General features: G+C 26.5%; 4 protein-coding genes across 5 annotated transcripts; 2 read left to right on the top strand and 2 right to left on the bottom strand.

Annotated features, from left to right (window-relative positions):
* Window positions 1-570: 570 nt before the first annotated feature.
* On the bottom strand, window positions 571-1288 carry LOC118442969 (dual specificity protein phosphatase 19). The gene has a single exon (XM_035869274.2). It carries the CDS (start codon window positions 1286-1288, stop codon window positions 707-709), a length of 582 nt encoding a protein of 193 aa, XP_035725167.2. The 3' UTR covers window positions 571-706.
* Window positions 1133-3129, bottom strand: LOC118442968 (tRNA pseudouridine synthase-like 1). 2 transcript variants are annotated; one of them, XM_035869273.2, is made up of 7 exons: window positions 2948-3129; window positions 2464-2589; window positions 2232-2366; window positions 1992-2138; window positions 1673-1907; window positions 1366-1585; window positions 1133-1266 (listed from the first exon to the last, which is right to left on the bottom strand). In XM_035869273.2, coding segments are annotated over exons 1-7 (912 nt in total). In that variant the 5' UTR covers window positions 2995-3129; the 3' UTR covers window positions 1133-1264. The 2 variants fall into 2 exon arrangements, with proteins under 2 accessions (XP_035725166.1, XP_085518209.1); XM_085662083.1 differs by lacking the exon at window positions 1133-1266 and having other exon boundaries at window positions 1346-1585.
* Window positions 3130-6152: 3023 nt separating this feature from the next.
* Etl1 (SWI/SNF-related, matrix-associated actin-dependent regulator of chromatin, subfamily a, containing DEAD/H box 1) lies at window positions 6153-10444 on the top strand. Its single transcript, XM_035869415.2, has 12 exons — window positions 6153-6396; window positions 6732-6934; window positions 7002-7189; window positions 7270-7498; window positions 7566-7899; window positions 7989-8263; window positions 8337-8474; window positions 8575-8895; window positions 8962-9263; window positions 9404-9616; window positions 9744-9850; window positions 9911-10444. The coding sequence occupies exons 1-12, from the start codon at window positions 6294-6296 to the stop codon at window positions 10069-10071; spliced, it is 2574 nt and encodes an 857-aa protein (XP_035725308.1). The 5' UTR covers window positions 6153-6293; the 3' UTR covers window positions 10072-10444.
* A 1995-nt stretch (window positions 10445-12439) lies between these two features.
* Nos (Nitric oxide synthase) lies at window positions 12440-18558 on the top strand. Its single transcript, XM_035869691.2, has 25 exons — window positions 12440-12864; window positions 13152-13288; window positions 13355-13517; window positions 13612-13703; window positions 13829-13970; window positions 14056-14195; window positions 14256-14430; window positions 14521-14622; window positions 14691-14885; window positions 14969-15066; window positions 15142-15286; window positions 15371-15475; window positions 15541-15608; window positions 15747-15890; window positions 15970-16144; window positions 16219-16348; window positions 16423-16501; window positions 16583-16776; window positions 16857-17026; window positions 17112-17322; window positions 17392-17479; window positions 17548-17672; window positions 17748-17893; window positions 17996-18187; window positions 18275-18558. The coding sequence occupies exons 1-25, from the start codon at window positions 12751-12753 to the stop codon at window positions 18380-18382; spliced, it is 3438 nt and encodes a 1145-aa protein (XP_035725584.1). The 5' UTR covers window positions 12440-12750; the 3' UTR covers window positions 18383-18558.
* The last annotated feature ends 91 nt before the right edge of the window (window positions 18559-18649 follow it).

Here is an 18649-nt window from a genome sequence, read left to right as displayed (position 1 = left end):
TAAGAATCGTCAATATTTTGTAGGTCAAAGAAGATATAAAATACATTTCGTTAGAAGACTTTATTTATTTATTCATCACTTAATGTATCATGTGCAAACCTGCATTCTACTATTTCTGAGGCCAACTAGCTAAGAAAAAAATATTCGGTTCAAGTGCCTTGTCTATTTTCTTCAAGACAGCTCATTTCAATTGTTAGAGGAATTTGAATATTAGAAAAAAGTCTCGCGTGCTCTCGCGCGCCAGAGGGAGAGAGAGAGACATATATTGATAATAACTATAATAATAAATATAATCAATGTATAACAGGTACCACATAAGTACATAATACTACTATTACAAGGACGATAATAGGAGTATCATGTATGCAGAAATTCACTTATATTTTTTAGATTTACAGTACTTTTTATAAGCTTACTTGGTATAGCGACCTATGTCATCCCCAGTGCATGGTTAAATGTAAGAAAGCAAGAATTAGCAAATCTTAACATACTTAGTTTGGCATAAGAGTTTGATAGAAGCTGTGCATGAATATACTTTTTCTAATGAGTTATAAATATAAAAATTGTAATTATTACATTCTCTGTACACATAGATAAATAATGTCAAAACACGTGAATTTTATTGTAAGAATATACTACATAACTGATTTATTGTTACACAGGAGTTTTTCTTTTCTCTCCCAATATGTAATATCATATTTTAATCTTATTCTAGTAAATCTGATACATTTAATTTTCTTAATTGTTGAACAAATCCACTGTTAGGTTTGATACAATTTCTTTTACTTTTAACTTTTTCGTATGCTTCATCATATGAAAGATTTTCTAAAGCCATCAAATAAGAAATAACAATAGTTGGTGAGCGGGACACTCCTGCATTACAATGTACAAGAATATTTTCATGACGATTTTGGTGTATTATATTAATACATGTTTTTACTGGTAAGAATATATCTGATTCTGGCAAATCTAGTAACTCGCATTGATAATATTCTATGCTATTAAATTTAAGATACAAATTAATACCGACACTTAAAATATGTTTTATGTTATATTTCTTAAGTATTTCTATACTGACAGCAGGATCTTGTGAACTAAGAAATAAACCATGTATAATACAAGCAATATGCATATCAGGCTTTTCATCAAGAACAAATGGTAAACCTTGTGTTAATTCTTTCTTTATCCCATTTACAACTTCGTATCTTCTACCAAGAGTATCTGTAATAACTGTTCTAGAAGGTTTCAAATTCATACTTTTCTTTTCTACAAGAGTTTGAAAATTCATTGCAAAATAAAATTTATCATGCAATAAATATTTTTATTAATATAAAAAATGCAATATTCACTGAATTGAATACATACATTTATCAATATTTAATTCATTAGATTTATCCTTTATCGTAAATTTTTCTAATGTATCAAAATCATAATCTACTTTTACAAGATATAATCCATGTGGTGGCAAGATCTTTAAATGCTGATTCCAATTTTCACTTGACGGAACTTGTAACATTGTATTTATATCTTTTTCATTTATATTTCCAGTTGCTAATCCAAGCAATGCTGTTGCTATTCGTCTAACCTATTTAATATCATACAAGAAATATTAATTTATAAGTAATTTATGAACTAAATAAAGTAAAATTTTTAATTATGCAGTATATAAGACCTGATTATATAAGAAACCCCTAGAACTAATTACAATATGCCAATAATCAAAATTTGTAGATAGTTCATCAAAAGGCATTAAAGGTTGTGCTTTTTCTATAGTTAAGTTATTTAAATTGCGCACATATTTAACGTTCGTAAGTTTTTTTGAATTTGCTGCAAATGTTCTAAAATCTTTAAGACCCATGAAAAGTTGTGTACCTTGTTTCATTCTTTCTATATCAAAAGTCTCAGATCTGAAAGACACATATAACAATTATGAATGCTTAATATTCAAATTTGTTTTAAAGCAATTTTGTTATATATAATTTTATCATTACCTTACATGGTAAGTATGACATGTTTCTATTATAGGTATCCTTTGTTCACCGTATTTTTTAGCTATCATAAACCTATATGTATATGTTTTTGATGTAACTATTTTCTTGCTATAGAATTCATCTATAACTGGAATACATTCTAATATTCTATAAACAAAGCAGTCTTATATCTATTTATACAAGTAACATAGTAACATTACAATAACTATTGTTATCGATAATGCCAATTTTATTTATTACCTAATAAAATGTGAAGTTTTTCCAAAAAAACGATTAAGTTGTCTTATTATCTCTTCTGAATTATATAAAACATTATATTTATTTTCCAGTGTTACATGACCAATTGTATATAATGCATGTACACCTGAATCAGTTCTACAAATTTAAAAAAAAACATATAATTTGTTTATTCTATATTAAAAATATTTTATAAACAATGTTAAGCAAGAAAGTTTAATATTACAAAAATTACCTGCTAGTTAAATATAATCTTGGCTTTGATACAGGTTTTGGATATAAAGTTAGTAAGCCTGTTTCTATGGCACCTTGGATAGAGTCATTATCAAGGATATTTCTATTTGAATGTTTCTGCAATCCTCTTCACACAAATTTTTGATTAATATCTTTTATTCAATAAAGAAAATAATTTTTATGTAAAATCACATAATATAATAATAATAATTTACTATATATATATATATATATATATATATATATATATATAATTTAATTAATATTACTTAAGTTAACCAAATTTATAGTTCATAAAATGTTAAATTATTAAATTATATATTTTTAGTAATATTTTCTGTTTACTTTTCTACAGATAAATCCATACATATATAATATAATATTTTTATAAAAAAATATATGTAATTATATATAATGTTATATAAAAGATATATAATGTTATCTTTCATGACAATATCTATATTTAACAGAAGAATTTTATATACCTATATAATGTTCCAATAAAGGAAAATTTTAAGAAATATTTTCCCATTATTTGTTATTCATATAAAGATATATTCACATCTTTATTCTACCAATTGACTAGCATGTACTAGATTAAGGCTGAAACGTGTGTGACTTCAGCGACAGATGAAACACAATATGGACAAAATATGAACTATAAGCCTAAGCGAAAAACACTGACATTACCATGCGCTTATCGTATCGGTTATCGTATTGACGTATAAACTGTTGTAACAATAACGTAATATAACAAGCCGCTTAGTGTGGGTTAGAATAGATAGTAATAAGCTGTGAACTCAACTTTTCATTCAGTCATATATATATCTTTCTTTGATGGTAGCGTGTAATAATAGTAATAATATGAATTCCTATAGAGGAAGCCATAAAACAGTACTAAGAGAAAAATCTCGTAGATAATGTAGAAACGAATTTATGTTTTCATCTTTATTAAAAATAATAATAACAATAATAATAATAATAATAATAATAATAATAATAATAATAATAATAATAATAATAATATATATATATTCATTAATTATTAATTTTGAAAAAATAATCGATAAATGTATGTACTTTATATATATTTGTCATTGAATAAAATTATATTGCTGATGTATCCTGTCTAGCACAGATTACCGCGAAATTCACCTCAGTCATCAATGGTGGAAATAAATATGAGATTGGATAGTAAAACCTTACTAAATTTTCAAATAATAAGGAGAAAAAGAGTAAATTATTTCATTATTATCATTTACATCGGTACAATAAAAAAAACCGAAATCATTCATCCTCGAACTTATGAAATTTCCTGAATTATGAGAATCTAGATCCTTCCCAATGTGCTATACACTGCTTGTAAAATCTATTTTTTTAGTCTATAAGATCTAAAACAAACTACAAATTTTTCTAGAATTTAACAATATTTTAGGAAATCAGATTCATTGACATAAATAATTAGACACATTATTAATAACATGTATTCCTTATTTTTGCCATAGAATCATCTAACCAAAGTTCATTAAAATGATCGAATGAATAACTTCTCCGTGCTAGCATCGTAAAACTCATTTCTTTGCGTTTGGAAATGTTAAAAAAACCTGAGCATCACGCAACAATCAAACAGGCAATCGCTACTTCACGGATATAAAACATACAGAATTCAAGCATGATATGAAAATCAGTAGTGAAGGTACTTCATCTCTTTGCCGCAAATTTCGAGGGACGCCACAGTACTAAACTTTTTCTTCGCGAAAAATGTCGAAAATAGTATTTACGCTAACAATGAGAACAGAAGTAATTCTCGATCAATTTTGATGAACAAGATTTCATTTTAAAGATGAAGGTTTAGTCTACAGTGCTGTCCCGACTGAGTTTTGAAAAAGCTTTTTATTTATGCATTAACAATTCTCGAAAGAATACCATTTTTTAGTACGATTTTTTTCAAAGAAAATAAAGCTTTTTCAAAACTTCGCTAAAACACCGCCATAGATTAAACCTTTGTTTTTAAAACAAGATCTTATTCATTAAAATCGATCAAGATTACACCTGTTCTCATTGATACGTAAACCATTAAAAAACCAGAGGTAGTGAACAGCCTTAATAACAAAGAATTAGAATCATCTTTGATTCTAAAATACGGAAAGAAAGTAAAAACTCTAATGTAACCCTAAAAAGAAAAAACCTGTTCTTTTCATGGAAAGTAATTATTATCTTCCAATCAAGAGATACTTCTTCAGTAAAAAATTGATTTTTGACTATCGAATAACGTATCCAATTTATTTGTAATATCACGCCATTGTAATATCCCAAATTATGATAATACAGCATTTTAAACAACATACGAACATTTTTGCACACTTACTCTTAACTGCTTATTATATATCATTTAATTCTTATTTTAAATCTATATTTTAATACATTTTACTTTTCATATTTTTTTCATTTTCTCTTTCAAATATTTTTTCATTTTTTTCACTTTTCTCTTTGAAATAAATAGGGTATGTTATATCTTATTCTTTTAAATATATTATTTCTTCTTTTATTATTATAAATGATTATCATCATATATAATGTAGAATGTACATGATGTATATAATATTTAAGTATATATGTATTTCTTCTTATTATTATTATTATAATAATAGTAATAATAATAAGAATAATATAAAGTGAACTAGTCTTACGTGAAAAAACAACAAAATAACGCTGTAGATTTCTGCCTCATAGATAGAGTAGAAATGAACTCATGTTTTGATTTTTATTAAAGTAATATATAATAGATAAGTATTTACTAATTATTATTTGTAATAAAACAATCAATTAAATCACCAAATGAATCAGTGCAGCTTCTTCTGGGAAATATATTTTTTTATTTATGAAACGGATCAGAAAATCCGAGTATCAGTTTATGCATACATCAATAAGCAATCAGTTAATTCACGGAAATAAATATAACTATTCAAGCGTGTATATGAAAATTAGTAGTAGAGATAGTAGCTTAATCTCTTTCACCGTAGATTTCAAGTGGCGCCACTATACAAAACTTATTTTTCACAAAAATGACAGCGTTTACACCAACAATAAGCTGAGGCATAATTTTTGACCGATTTTGATAAATAAGTTTTCATTCTAAAAAAGAAAGTTTATAGGAAATAAAAAGATAGGAAAATTTTAGGAGATAATTCTTCCGAATATTTGGAAAATTTTTATTTTTATGCATAAACTACTCTCGAAAAAAAAAACATCTTTTGATATGATTTTTAAAAAAAAAAATAAAGCTTTCTTAAAAATTCGAGGAAACTATCTCTTCATCTTTAAAATGAGACTGTTCATCGAAATCGAATTATATTTGGAATCATTGCTGGTGTAAATCATTATAAAACCAGAGGTGATGAACAACCTTAAATGTAAATACGCATCATAAATAAAACCAATAGATAAAGAAAAATCTTCCTATATATTATTATAAAATATAAATTTCGAATAAAAAAAGAAGATATCAAATACGAGAGTTTTTGCTTGCTAATTGTTTTATATATTTTTAAATGAAATATATCAAGTTTAATTATCAAAAAGTTAAATGACCAGCTAAAAAATTCGCGAAATATTTTCAATTTTTAAAACTGGATGAAGATATAGCCCATAGTAACCGTAGTTCATGGATATAATTTGAAAGATCTAAGACGGTCACAGATGGCACACTTTGTTGTTTGCGGGTCGTCGAAAATGGCAGTGTCTCCGATCTTATATTTAATAGTCTTTTAACTTTGTCTCTGTTGCGAATAAAAATGTTTTTTTGTCAGTGTTCCTCTTTTGTTTGATACAATGTCAGATTCAAATTCACCTAAAGCAGATTCAAGTAATCCTAGTCCCTTGGGTAACTTACGGCAATTCCGTTTTCAAAAGAAAGTGAAAAGAATAAATATGTGTAAGAGATTAACTAATTATTTTCTAAATTCTATGTACTTCTATTTTTAATATTATAAATATATTAGTTTTTTAATATTATAAAAGTAGTTTTTAAATATAATATTATTAAGTATATTGTCATTAATAACTTATATATAAATTTTGGCATAACGTACGATATATAACTTGTTTTTATAATTATTTTTTTTGTAACAAATGTATCTTGTGTATAATATTTTTATTATATTTATATTCAAAAATGTGCAAAATTAATATATTTTCACAATATAATCATATTTATGGTATTTTGAATAAATTCAAAAAAAGATATATATATAATATTTGTTATTGTAGCTGATGATGACAGTAATTTAGTAACTCCTGACATACAATCACACCGAAGACCTGTCAATCGTATTGAAGATAGTGACAGTGATATTGGAAGCCCTGTCAAAGTAAATGCTACAAATTCAGAAATAGAAAAAGAATCTGAAGATAAACAGAAGGAAGTAAAACTCAAATATTTAACTACATTATATCCACAAAATGATACAGTTGTATGTATAATCTCAAACCTTTTAATTGGAATAGGTTTGTATATTGTTGATTCATATTTGTTTTTAGTATATACAAGAAGTACTTAATAATGTTAATTGGAATATCGAAGAAGCTGAAGACATCGTTAAAAAAAACAGAAAACGAAGTTTAAAAGGATCCAGTAAAAGTAGCTATAAAAAGCGTAGAAAATTAAATGTTGAAGATGCCGATGTAGATTCAGATGAAGTAAAATATAAGGACAAAGTATTTAATAGGTACAAAGACATTTAACTGAAATTTCGTATTTGATTCTTGTTAGAGTTCAAGAATAAAAAATTAAAAAAAATTCTTTTAGTGATGACGATTCGGATGCAGAAATTTCAAATGATTTAACTCATGATAAAAAAGCAGTTCTGGAATTCATGCGAACTGCACTACTTTCTGAATTGCTTTTGATACCACAATGTTCTCAAAAAAGAGCAGAAGCGGTAATGGAAGCAAGGCCATTTGAAAATTGGAGAGATCTGGTTTTGAAATTTCAAAATAATAAGTATTTGGATACAGAACTTTTAAATTCAACTCAGGTATATTTATATTTCATTACACATTCTTAATTGAACTACTACAGTGATAATTTTTGTTATGTAATAGGAATTATTGGCTACAAGACAAGTAATAGAATCTCTTATGAAAAAATGCATTCGTTTGTCTACAAATCTGGAAAAAGCAGTTGCTGCTGGTGCATCTACTATAAAACAGCAACCAAGAGGATTGTCACCGAGATTAACATTAGCGCCATATCAAATGATTGGTTTAAATTGGCTTGCAGTTATGCATGCCCAAAATGTAAATGGTATACTTGCAGATGAAATGGGATTAGGAAAAACTGTTCAAGTAATAGCTTTTCTTACATATCTAAATGAAGCAGGACTTAACGATGAAAAAGATGGACCTCACTTAATAGTTGTTCCAAGCTCAACAATGGGTAATAAACAATTAATACTTACAAACAATTTACTTTTTTTATCAATTATGCCTAATAAAATATTTTGTTATTATCATATGTATTTTCAGAAAATTGGTGTAATGAATTAGAAAGATGGTCACCTGGTTTAAAAGTTGTTCAATATTATGGTTCTCAAGATGAACGTAAAGAAATGAGAATGTCGTGGCGAAATGGTGATCTTGATGATGTAGATGTTTTATTAACTACTTATAATTTGATCAGTAGTACTCCAGAAGAGCGTAGATTATTTCGTGTTATGCCAATACATTATGTAGTTTTCGATGAAGCTCATATGCTTAAAAATATGAGTACTATTAGATATGAAAATCTGGTTAGAATTAATGTATGTATAAAAAACCCTGATTGACTATTTTTAAATTTTTCATGGCATAAAATTTAATTATCTTTTTTTATAGGCTAAACATCGTATTCTTTTAACTGGTACCCCATTACAGAATAATTTACTGGAATTAATGTCTCTTTTGATATTTGTAATGCCTTCTTTGTTTGCTGGCAAACAAGCAGACATAAAAAGTTTATTTTCAAAGAATTCTGTAAGTAATAGAAATGTAAAAAGATCATTATTATTCTACACTATAAAAAGTAACACAAATGTGGAAACGATATGTCTGCATATTATATAATATATTTCAGAAAATGTCATCAGACAAAACAAATAAACAACCCTTGTTTGAACAACAACAAGTTAAAAATGCAAAACAAATAATGCGCCCTTTTGTCCTTCGGCGACTTAAATCAGAGGTTCTTTGCGATTTACCTGAAAAAACGGACGAAGTGATACGATGCACTTTGACCAAGAAGCAAGATCGTATGTATAAAAATTTAGTTGAGAAATTCTCTGTTGAAGCTAATGAAAGCGCTGAAGTGAATGGAGTTGGTATGATGATGCAACTAAGGAAACTTGCAAATCATCCACTCTTAGTTCGAGATTATTATAAAGAATCACAGCTTAAGGTAAACAATTTGCCATTATTTATATACATTTCACATAATATTATATTATTATATTATGTTTTTCAGAATATAGCAAAAAAATTAGCTGCAGAGCCTGGATATAAACAAAAAAATCCAGATTACGTATTTGAAGATTTGTTCTGGATGTCTGATTATCAAATAAATCAGTTAACACGAATATATAAAAGTTTGGGTGGATTTGGATTACCTCAAGAATTTATACCCGAAGCTGGCAAATTAAAAAAACTAGATGAACTCCTACAAAATTTAAAAGAAAATAATCACAGAGTATTGATTTTTAGTCAGTTTACAATGGTATTAGATATTTTGGAAGAATATTTAACTATTAGAGGACACAGATATTTAAGGTTAACAAATCAAATATGCAACTTATAATAACGAATACAAATAAGTCCTTTCATTACAGTCTATTTTACTAATTTAACATATATTGCTAATTTAACATATTTTTCCATTTATATGAAATATTTTTATTTTCTAATTGCAGAATGGATGGAAGTACACCTGTAACGGAAAGACAGTCTCTTATAAATGAATACACAGAAGACAATAGTATATTTGTATTCTTATTATCTACAAAAGCAGGTGGACTAGGTATTAATCTAACAGCTGCTGATACCGTTATAATTCATGATATAGATTTCAACCCATATAATGATAAACAGGCAGAAGACCGTTGTCATAGAGTGGGTCAAGAAAAGTATGTATTTTATTAATTATATTTATATATTTTGTCATATCATTTGAAAGAGAAATTATAAAGCATCGATATTAAATTTGTTATATATGAAATATTTAAAATCAAACAATGTGCAATTTATTTTTAGACCCGTACGTATACTAAGACTTTTGGGGCAAGACACTATAGAGGAAGGCATGTATGAAATAGCTCAAGAAAAACTTAATCTTGAGCAACAGCTTACTGGTAGTGAAGGTATGTTAAAATTAATAAATATTTTATTATATTAAATTTAATTCATGAACTTTTTCACAGAAGGGGAGAATACAGATAAAAAAAGTGTTCTAAAATTATTAAAAATGACACTTGGACTGGATCCACACAATAGATCATTATCATTATCACCAACAAAAAATTCTAATAAAATACACAGCGAACTTGTAGAAAATCAAGCAGATAGTGATATAGAATTTTGATTAATACGTTTTTCTGTATGGAACAGAATAATAATTTATAAAAGGCAATGTATCGACGCACATCAAAGAAGAGGCATATTTATATCAATGCATTTTGTATCAACACAATGTCACTTATAGAATTTATATATATTATTTAATTTCTATAATACACTTTTGTAGGGTAGCTTTCCAGGAATGTTTATAATAATTTTCTTATTTACATAAAAATATGAATTTGTGTTATCATTGGAAACACAAGAAATCTACTTAAAAAAAGTAAACAAATTTTTTTTTTTTTTTTTTTTTTTTTTTTATCGACAAGATATACCTACAATTTTTCATTAAATTAATCTTAGGTATTCTATCTTATTTATGTTTTTTAATCTACAATAACAAATATTAAACTTTTAATAAAATTCTTATTCATCAAATAATATGGCAGCTGTATTGCAATTTTAATAGTATACGAATTTTTGTATGCATTATATTTTTAGCATATTTCGATGAAATGTAGGTACATAATAGAAAAAGTAATAAGTAAATGCATACGTACATCTGAACATGGGACCATTGTGATACAATTTTTGTACTCTGGCTTGTTTCCATAGCTACCTACCACTGCCTTGATTACTGTACTCAAATAATCGGTATAATAATCTATATGGATAATGAAAGAGTAAATATATTAAAACTTCTATAATTTTCAGATATTTAAAAAACATGCTGCTATTATTTTATTTTTTATCTAATTATTTTTTAATTTTTATTATATTTACATTTGCTATTTTAATTCATCAAGATTTAACTGTTTATGCAATTTAAGAAAAATATACTCGCATTATTTATTTTATTTCGATAAAAATGTATGATAATACGGATAAAAAGAGAAAAAATATATAATAATTTTGGAAAGTTACCCTCCATCTACCGTACGTAATATAACATTTTTTTATTGATATTCTAAATAAATTCATTATAGAAGATCATTTTCTATATCATTTTTAGCTTATATTGTATATAATTATTAAATTACAATGAATAATATCATAAATAGTATAAATTCAATTTTAAATATTTTTAATAACAAATAATTTTCAATTTAAGTTAAAAATTGTGTAGCAATTAATTTGTATTTTAAGAGTTTTGTGTTATTCACATTATTTTTTAAAAGTCTTTCAAACCAAGTACATGGATACTCATGTATAGACACTAGCGATGAATAATTAAATATTACACGCTATATAAGGGTTTATCATACCTGCATTTAAAAAAATACGAACGTAATCTTACTTTCTTTAATTAACTGTGATTTATGAAACTATGTTAAAATCTAATATTAATTCAATTTTGGAAAAAAAATTTTATTAAGACATAATTATGAAGTACAAATAACTGTTTCATATTGTAATTATAATAAATAGTTCATATTTATATATAAATCGATTTTCGATTGACTTTAGCGTAAAAAGAAATATGTTACTGAACTTCTTCTTACCTTACCTAACATTTCTAATATTTTCTAATCAATGAAAAGTAATGTTAAATCGCAAAAAGATTAAAATATCTTCATAAGAATATAAAATATTTTATTTATGTAGTGCCAGCGAAGATGATTCTTTGTCGGATGTCGCCATATTGCTTACGACCATTCCGACCTATTAATTGGCGCAATTATTTGAATTAAATTATCTGGATAATAAAAGTGAAATAATATGTAAGAGTAATTAATTCTACCTTCGGAAAATCAATTATATTCTACTTCTCATTAAACAATAAGAATTCAATAGATTCTTTGTTATTGATAACATTACCGAAATATGGAATTTTCAACAATGTCTAACTGATGATATTTTATCTGATCATCTGAACAAATAAATATATGTTCGTTTCATTGTATATTGTATTTTTAATAAATCTAATGAAAATGCATGTTTCTATTCTAATACTAAATTCCTTCAGCAAATTTATGAAAGAACTATTGAATACCACTATTTATTTATCAACAGTTCAGTCATAAAAAAAAATCGTAGTATTATAATAACAAAGCTTATTATCTCTTTTATTGGATATATAAAAGCTTTAATTGTATAATTAAAATTCAATCTTTAGAAAAAAATACGTATTTGTAAATATATAAAATTCTTTATAAGCATAATATTCTTCCTCCCGATTATCTGATAGAATCTAAAAAAAAAAACATGAAATATTGCGATGAATTCATTTAATGCCATATTAATGCTACGTTAGCAAAACGTTGCAAGAAATTGGATAATAAAGATAATATAAATTTGTATAGTTCGAGTTTGCAAAAAGCAGTTAAAGTTTTGAATATTTCGTTCTATATCCACGATAATTTTAATTATTAATACCGGAAAAAAAGAAAATTTTTCTGACGAAGAGAAAATAAATCGATGATGTGAAAGTGGCGCATGTGAAACGTTGTTTGAGAAAAGTAGATTCATCTCCTAACTCCTTTGCTCTCTCCCACGCAAGTGCATTTTCCGTTTTTTTCTCATTTTCGTATCCTCAACGGAGGAAGAAAAAAGGATCTTTCTAACGTGTATATATAAATCTACACACCTTTTTTCTCTTGTATTTTAAAAGAATTAATCGGATAGTCCATTGGTTTTTTTTCTTATTTAAATGAAGAACGAAAAAAAAAGATATTAATTTTATAATTTATTTGTTAAAATCTTTATGAAAGAAATGAAGGATTTGGAGCCAGCATCCTGCCAGCGAAAACCCACTAAATTAAGAAATCTTATACATAAGACAGAAGCGTTCGATATATTACATATGAAATATGCAGAGGTAAAAGAATCTGTTCACATTTTTTTCTAATTTTAATTTTTGATTCTTATTATTTACTTTTGTTATTAAATAATTACGCATGATCATACTAATAACAATAAATTTTAATATAATACAATCTACGAGTAGATATTATATTCGATTTGTGCCGCAATTTTAACAAAAATTTTTTCATTTTTAGCTATTTCTATATAAAATTGATTAATGATAATATTAATTATTAGCTGAGCGATCGATTTAATTCAATAACAATATATATACATATATACATATATATATTTTTATAGAGAACATTATGTTCTGATCAAGTTTGTCTTGGAAGTATAATGGCCTTACCTAATCATGGAACAGAACCACGTCCTAAAGAAGAAATACTTGTCCATGCGAAAAATTTCCTTGAACAATACTTCGCTTCCATTAGAAGGTTTCTATTAAAAATATTATTTATTATATTATTAATATACAAAATAAATTCGTAATTATTTCATAGGATCGGCGGTGATGCACATCGTTCACGATGGGAAAGTGTGCAAAAAGAAGTTGCTATTACTGGTACTTATCAATTAACAGAAACAGAATTAGTTTTTGGTGCAAAATTAGCATGGCGTAATGCAGCCCGTTGTATCGGCCGTATACAATGGTCCAAGTTACAGGTTTGTTTTTGCCAATTATTTTCTCTTTGTTGATATTTATTAATATCAACTCTCTCATTTCTTTTTAATAATTTATCAATATTATAATTTATAGGTTTTTGATTGTCGATATGTTACAACAACCAGTAGTATGTTTGAAGCTCTTTGTAATCATATTAAATATAGTACAAACAAAGGGAACATAAGGTAAACGTTTTTATATTAGTCTTATTTTGTTATAATATAATTATTAATGCACGTATCTGTTTATTACAATGTAATCTGTTAATTACATGTATTCATATTTAAAAATATGTAAATTTTTACTATAGATCTGCAATAACTATATTCCCTCAACGAACAGATGGGAAACATGATTATAGAGTATGGAATCAACAGTTAATTGGGTATGCTGGTTACAAGAATCCAGATGGTACAATTACTGGTGATCCAGCAAATGTTGAATTCACAGAAGTAAGAATTAGTTTCAATTATAAATTAAAAATTTTTTATTACATACAGAAAATTATTTCTGATAATGAATATATTTATTCCTTAGCTTTGTATGAAATTAGGCTGGAAAGGTGAGCACACAAGATTTGATATATTGCCTTTAGTTTTATCAGCTAATGGTCATGATCCTGATTATTTTGACATACCTTCTGAACTTGTTCTTGAGGTACCTCTTAGTCATCCAACGTAAGTATGATTTCTACCAATCTTAATTAAAAGAAAAATAATACAAATTATTATTTACAGTTATCAGTGGTTTGAGAAATTAAATCTCAAATGGTTTGCTATCCCTGCTGTATCAAGTATGGTTTTCGATTGTGGAGGATTAGAATTTACTGCAGCTCCATTTAATGGATGGTATATGAGCACAGAGATTGGTGCAAGAGACCTTTGTGATGTTCAGCGATATAATTTATTAGAAGTATTTATCTGTATTTTAATATATATCATATTATTTTCAAAATTATATATATATATATATTACGTTGATATATTAAAAATATTTTACTAGATAATTGCAACTCACATGGGACTTGATACTAGAACGTCCACTTCATTATGGAAGGATAAAGCTATGATTGAAGCTAATGTTGCTGTATTACATAGTTTCCAGGTAATGAATTTAATCCCTAATGGTAAAGATTACAGAACTAAAACTAATAATTAAAGAAATATTTTTAGATGAAAAATGTTACTATTGTTGATCATCATACTGCTTCTGAATCTTTTATGAAACATTACGAAAATGAAATGCGTTTAAGAAATGGCTGCCCTGCTGATTGGCTATGGATAGTACCACCAATATCGGGCTCTGCCACTCCTGTCTTTCATCAAGAAATGGCACTCTATCATCTAAAACCTTCTTATGATTCACAGGTTGTTATTGATTATTTTTGAATTTCTAATATAACAATATAAATGATACAGTCACAATACAGTAATATGAATTATAACACTAGGATCCAGCATGGAAAACACATGTTTGGAAAAAAGGTAGAGATAAAACATCTGCATCAAAAAAACCAAGAAAGAAGTTTCACTTCAAACAAATTGCAAGGTTAGTCAATAGATAAGGAAATAAATCTTTTTATCTGTATGTATGAAAAAAATAAAAATACAAAGTTTATTTTAGAGCTGTAAAATTTACATCAAAATTATTTGGAAGAGCATTATCTCGAAGAATAAAGGCAACAGTATTGTATGCAACAGAAACTGGAACCTCACAAATGTATGCTGAAAAATTTGGCGAGCTATTGGGTCATGCTTTTCATTCTCAAGTACATCATACTATATATATATATATTTTAAGATCTATTAATATTTATATATTATATGGAAGTATAATACATCAAATTTTATAGGTCACTTCTATGGCAAAATATGACATCAGTAATATTGAACATGAAGCATTACTCTTAGTTATAACATCTACTTTTGGAAATGGTGATCCTCCAGAAAGTGGCGAGGTACTTGAATTCTTATAAAATCTTTCAGGGGTGAAAATATCGTAATGCATTTAAATATCTTTCAGGCATTTGCTCAAAATTTATATGCTATGAAAATGAATGAAGCTTACGTGAATGGAGAAAATAAAATAAGGTAATTGCATGAATGAATACTAAATATACAAATAAATTTTTTTATATATGTATACATAGTCATATGTACACAAATGTATTTTTACAAACACGTTTTTCTGCATTTAATACAAAAATTATTCGCAGTTTTTATGTTTAGTTTAGCGGCATCAAAGTCTTTTATAAAGGCAAATAGTCAAACGAAAACAGATAGTATCAAAGGATTGGACAAATTAGATTCATTACGTGGTTCAACAACAGATTTACATACAGAATATACATTTGGTCCTCTCAGCAATGTTAGGTACTTAATGCATGTTTATAAATATAAAATCCTTAATTTTAATGTAGTATAGCTTAATGAATAAAAATATTGTTTGCAGATTTGCTGTCTTTGCCCTAGGTTCATCAGCATATCCAAATTTTTGTGCATTTGGTCAATATGTTGATAACTTATTAGGTGAATTAGGTGGAGAACGTTTAATGCGTCTTGCGCAAGGTGATGAATTATGTGGTCAAGAACAAGCTTTTCGAAAATGGGCTGCTGATACATTTATGGTAAATACTTTAAAAGATTATTTAAATTTAGTTTTTATATTCTTTTGAAGAGATAAAATATACTTATAATATAGGTCACATGTGAAACATTTTGCTTGGATGATAATGATACATTATTAGAAGTTGCTTTATCATTAGGATCTGAGGCATTGACACCTACGACGGTGCGATTTATAGAAGCTGAACCACAACCAATTGCAAGAGGTAATTTTTTGCACAAGTAATATATAAAATTATTATAAAAAATTATTATTAATACATTTTCAAACCATTTCTAGCATTAAGCAAATGTCACAATAGAGATGTAACTGTTTGTACTATGTTACAAAAGACCAACTTGAATGGAGAAGAATCAAGGTAATTTAAAATTAAAAATTAGCTGATGCTGCATGTAATTATCACGTTTAAAATGAACTTTTTTTTATGTTTGATTTGCAGTAGAGCCACATTACTTTTAGAACTTAAATATACAACGAATGAAGAAATGTCCTATAAACCTGGTGATCACTTAGGAGTATTTGCCTGTAATAGGGCAGATATTGTTGATGGAATCTTACAACGATTAGAAACACCATTTGATCCAGATACATCAATTGAATTACAGATGCAAAAACAGTCTCATACGCCTCATGGTTGTTTAATTATTGTTTTATGCAAAAAATTAATTACACTATATTAAAGTGTAACTTATTTGTTATTTTACTTGATGTAGGAATTGTGAAAACTTGGGTACCACATGATAAATACTTATCTAATTCCTTAAGAGTATTATTAACACGATTTTTGGATATTACTATACCTCCAACACCAAATCTTTTGAGATATTTTGCATCCATAGCTAAAAATGCACAAGAACAATCACGGCTTAATCTTTTAGCTTCTGTATGTATATAATATTCTAACATAGTGTACAATTTATTATTGGTAAGAAACTTTTATCTTTCTAAATATATTGTCATTCTATTAGGATTCTGCAACTTATGAAGATTGGAGACACTGGAAATTCCCTAATTTATTAGAAGTGTTGGAAGAGTTCCCATCTGTAAAACCTTTTGCTCCTCTACTTATTTTGCATCTTACACCATTGCAACCAAGATTTTATAGTATTTCTTCTTCTCCATTTGTGCACAAAGGAGAAATGCACCTTACAGTAGCAGTTGTACAATACAGAACAAAAGGTTGATTTTAAAAATTGATAACAAATCATCTTTTTATTAATGCAGAAAATTAATGAATATACTTCTCAGATGGATCTGGTCCTATTCATTATGGTGTTTGTTCTAATTATTTACGTGATGTATTATATGGAGAACCCCTTTATGTATTTGTACGAAGGTAAATCAAATAATATTTGAGATTAATTTTATAATATATTTGACAATTACAATTTTTATTATATTTAGTGCACCAAATTTTTATATGCCAAATAATACCAAGGCACCCATGATACTTGTTGGACCTGGAACTGGTATTGCACCATTTCGTGGATTTTGGCATCATCGCTTTGCACAGATAAAGAAATTACGAAGTACGATATTAAAATATTGCTGTCAGTATAAAATATATGATATCATAAAAATGATAATTAAATTGAAATCTACAGATGAAGAATTTGGAAAGATGTGGTTATTTTTTGGCTGCCGTCAGAGGTGTTTAGATCTTTATGCACAAGAAAAGAAGAAGATGGTAGATGCTGGTGTTTTAGATAAAATTTTCTTAGCACTATCTCGTGAATCTGGTTTACAAAAAGTACATTTATATATATTTTATATTTATATATAAAAGATTAGATTTTGAGATTAGACTAAAGTTTAGACTGTCGAATCAAATTATAATTTTGAATTCTTACAGACATATGTACAAGATTTAATTCAAGCTGAATCAGCTTATATTTATGATATGTTGATGCATCAGCAAGGACATTTTTATGTATGTGGAGATTGTACGATGGCTGAAGATGTTTACCAAACATTGAAACAAATTATTCAAACTCATGGTCAGATGACGGATGAAGAAGTTGAAGCATATATGCTGTCATTAAGAGTAAAATTATGTTTAAAGAACAAATAAGTAGTGTAAATGAGTATATACCTTTATAAGGAATATATATTAATCATATCTCAATTACAGGATGAAAATCGTTATCACGAAGATATATTTGGGATAACTTTACGGACGGCGGAAGTTCATAATCGATCTCGTAAAGCAGCTAGGATTAGAATGGCTGCACAACCATAAAATCGATAATAAAAATGACAGTTGAAATTTAATTACTCTTTAAATGAATTTTAATAGTTGACATATCAAATTTTATGCATATCTTGTAGAAAATTGAGTTTTAATTTCTAATATAAATGTATTTATAGAATCTGTCAGTAATATATTATGCAAGAGAACAAATATATATATATATATATATATATATATATATAAATAAATAAATAAATAAATAAATAAATAAATAAAATAAATAGTTGGTGAAATCATGTTAAAAAATATCATGAA

This window comes from Vespa mandarinia, chromosome 17, assembly GCF_050613455.1.
Source record: "Vespa mandarinia isolate Hongniang chromosome 17, ASM5061345v1, whole genome shotgun sequence".
Taxonomy (NCBI): Eukaryota; Metazoa; Arthropoda; class Insecta; order Hymenoptera; family Vespidae; genus Vespa; species Vespa mandarinia.
This window is presented reverse-complemented; position numbering and strand designations above follow the sequence as displayed.

Coding starts and splice junctions, on each gene's coding strand:
- LOC118442969 (XM_035869274.2), bottom strand. CDS start 1,288: ATGAATTTTCAAACTCTTGTAGAAAAGAAAAGTATGAATTTGAAACCT.
- LOC118442968 (XM_085662083.1), bottom strand. CDS start 2,994: ATGGGAAAATATTTCTTAAAATTTTCCTTTATTGGAACATTATATAG. Junction 2,139..2,231: donor AAAACTTCACATTTTATTAG/GTAATAAATAAA, acceptor CTTTGTTTATAG/AATATTAGAATGTATTCCAG. Junction 1,586..1,672: donor GGGGTTTCTTATATAATCAG/GTCTTATATACT, acceptor GATATTAAATAG/GTTAGACGAATAGCAACAGC.
- Etl1 (XM_035869415.2), top strand. CDS start 6,294: ATGTCAGATTCAAATTCACCTAAAGCAGATTCAAGTAATCCTAGTCCC. Junction 7,499..7,565: donor AACTTTTAAATTCAACTCAG/GTATATTTATAT, acceptor GTTATGTAATAG/GAATTATTGGCTACAAGACA. Junction 9,264..9,403: donor AGAGGACACAGATATTTAAG/GTTAACAAATCA, acceptor TTCTAATTGCAG/AATGGATGGAAGTACACCTG.
- Nos (XM_035869691.2), top strand. CDS start 12,751: ATGAAAGAAATGAAGGATTTGGAGCCAGCATCCTGCCAGCGAAAACCC. Junction 12,865..13,151: donor TACATATGAAATATGCAGAG/GTAAAAGAATCT, acceptor ATATTTTTATAG/AGAACATTATGTTCTGATCA. Junction 13,289..13,354: donor TACTTCGCTTCCATTAGAAG/GTTTCTATTAAA, acceptor ATTATTTCATAG/GATCGGCGGTGATGCACATC.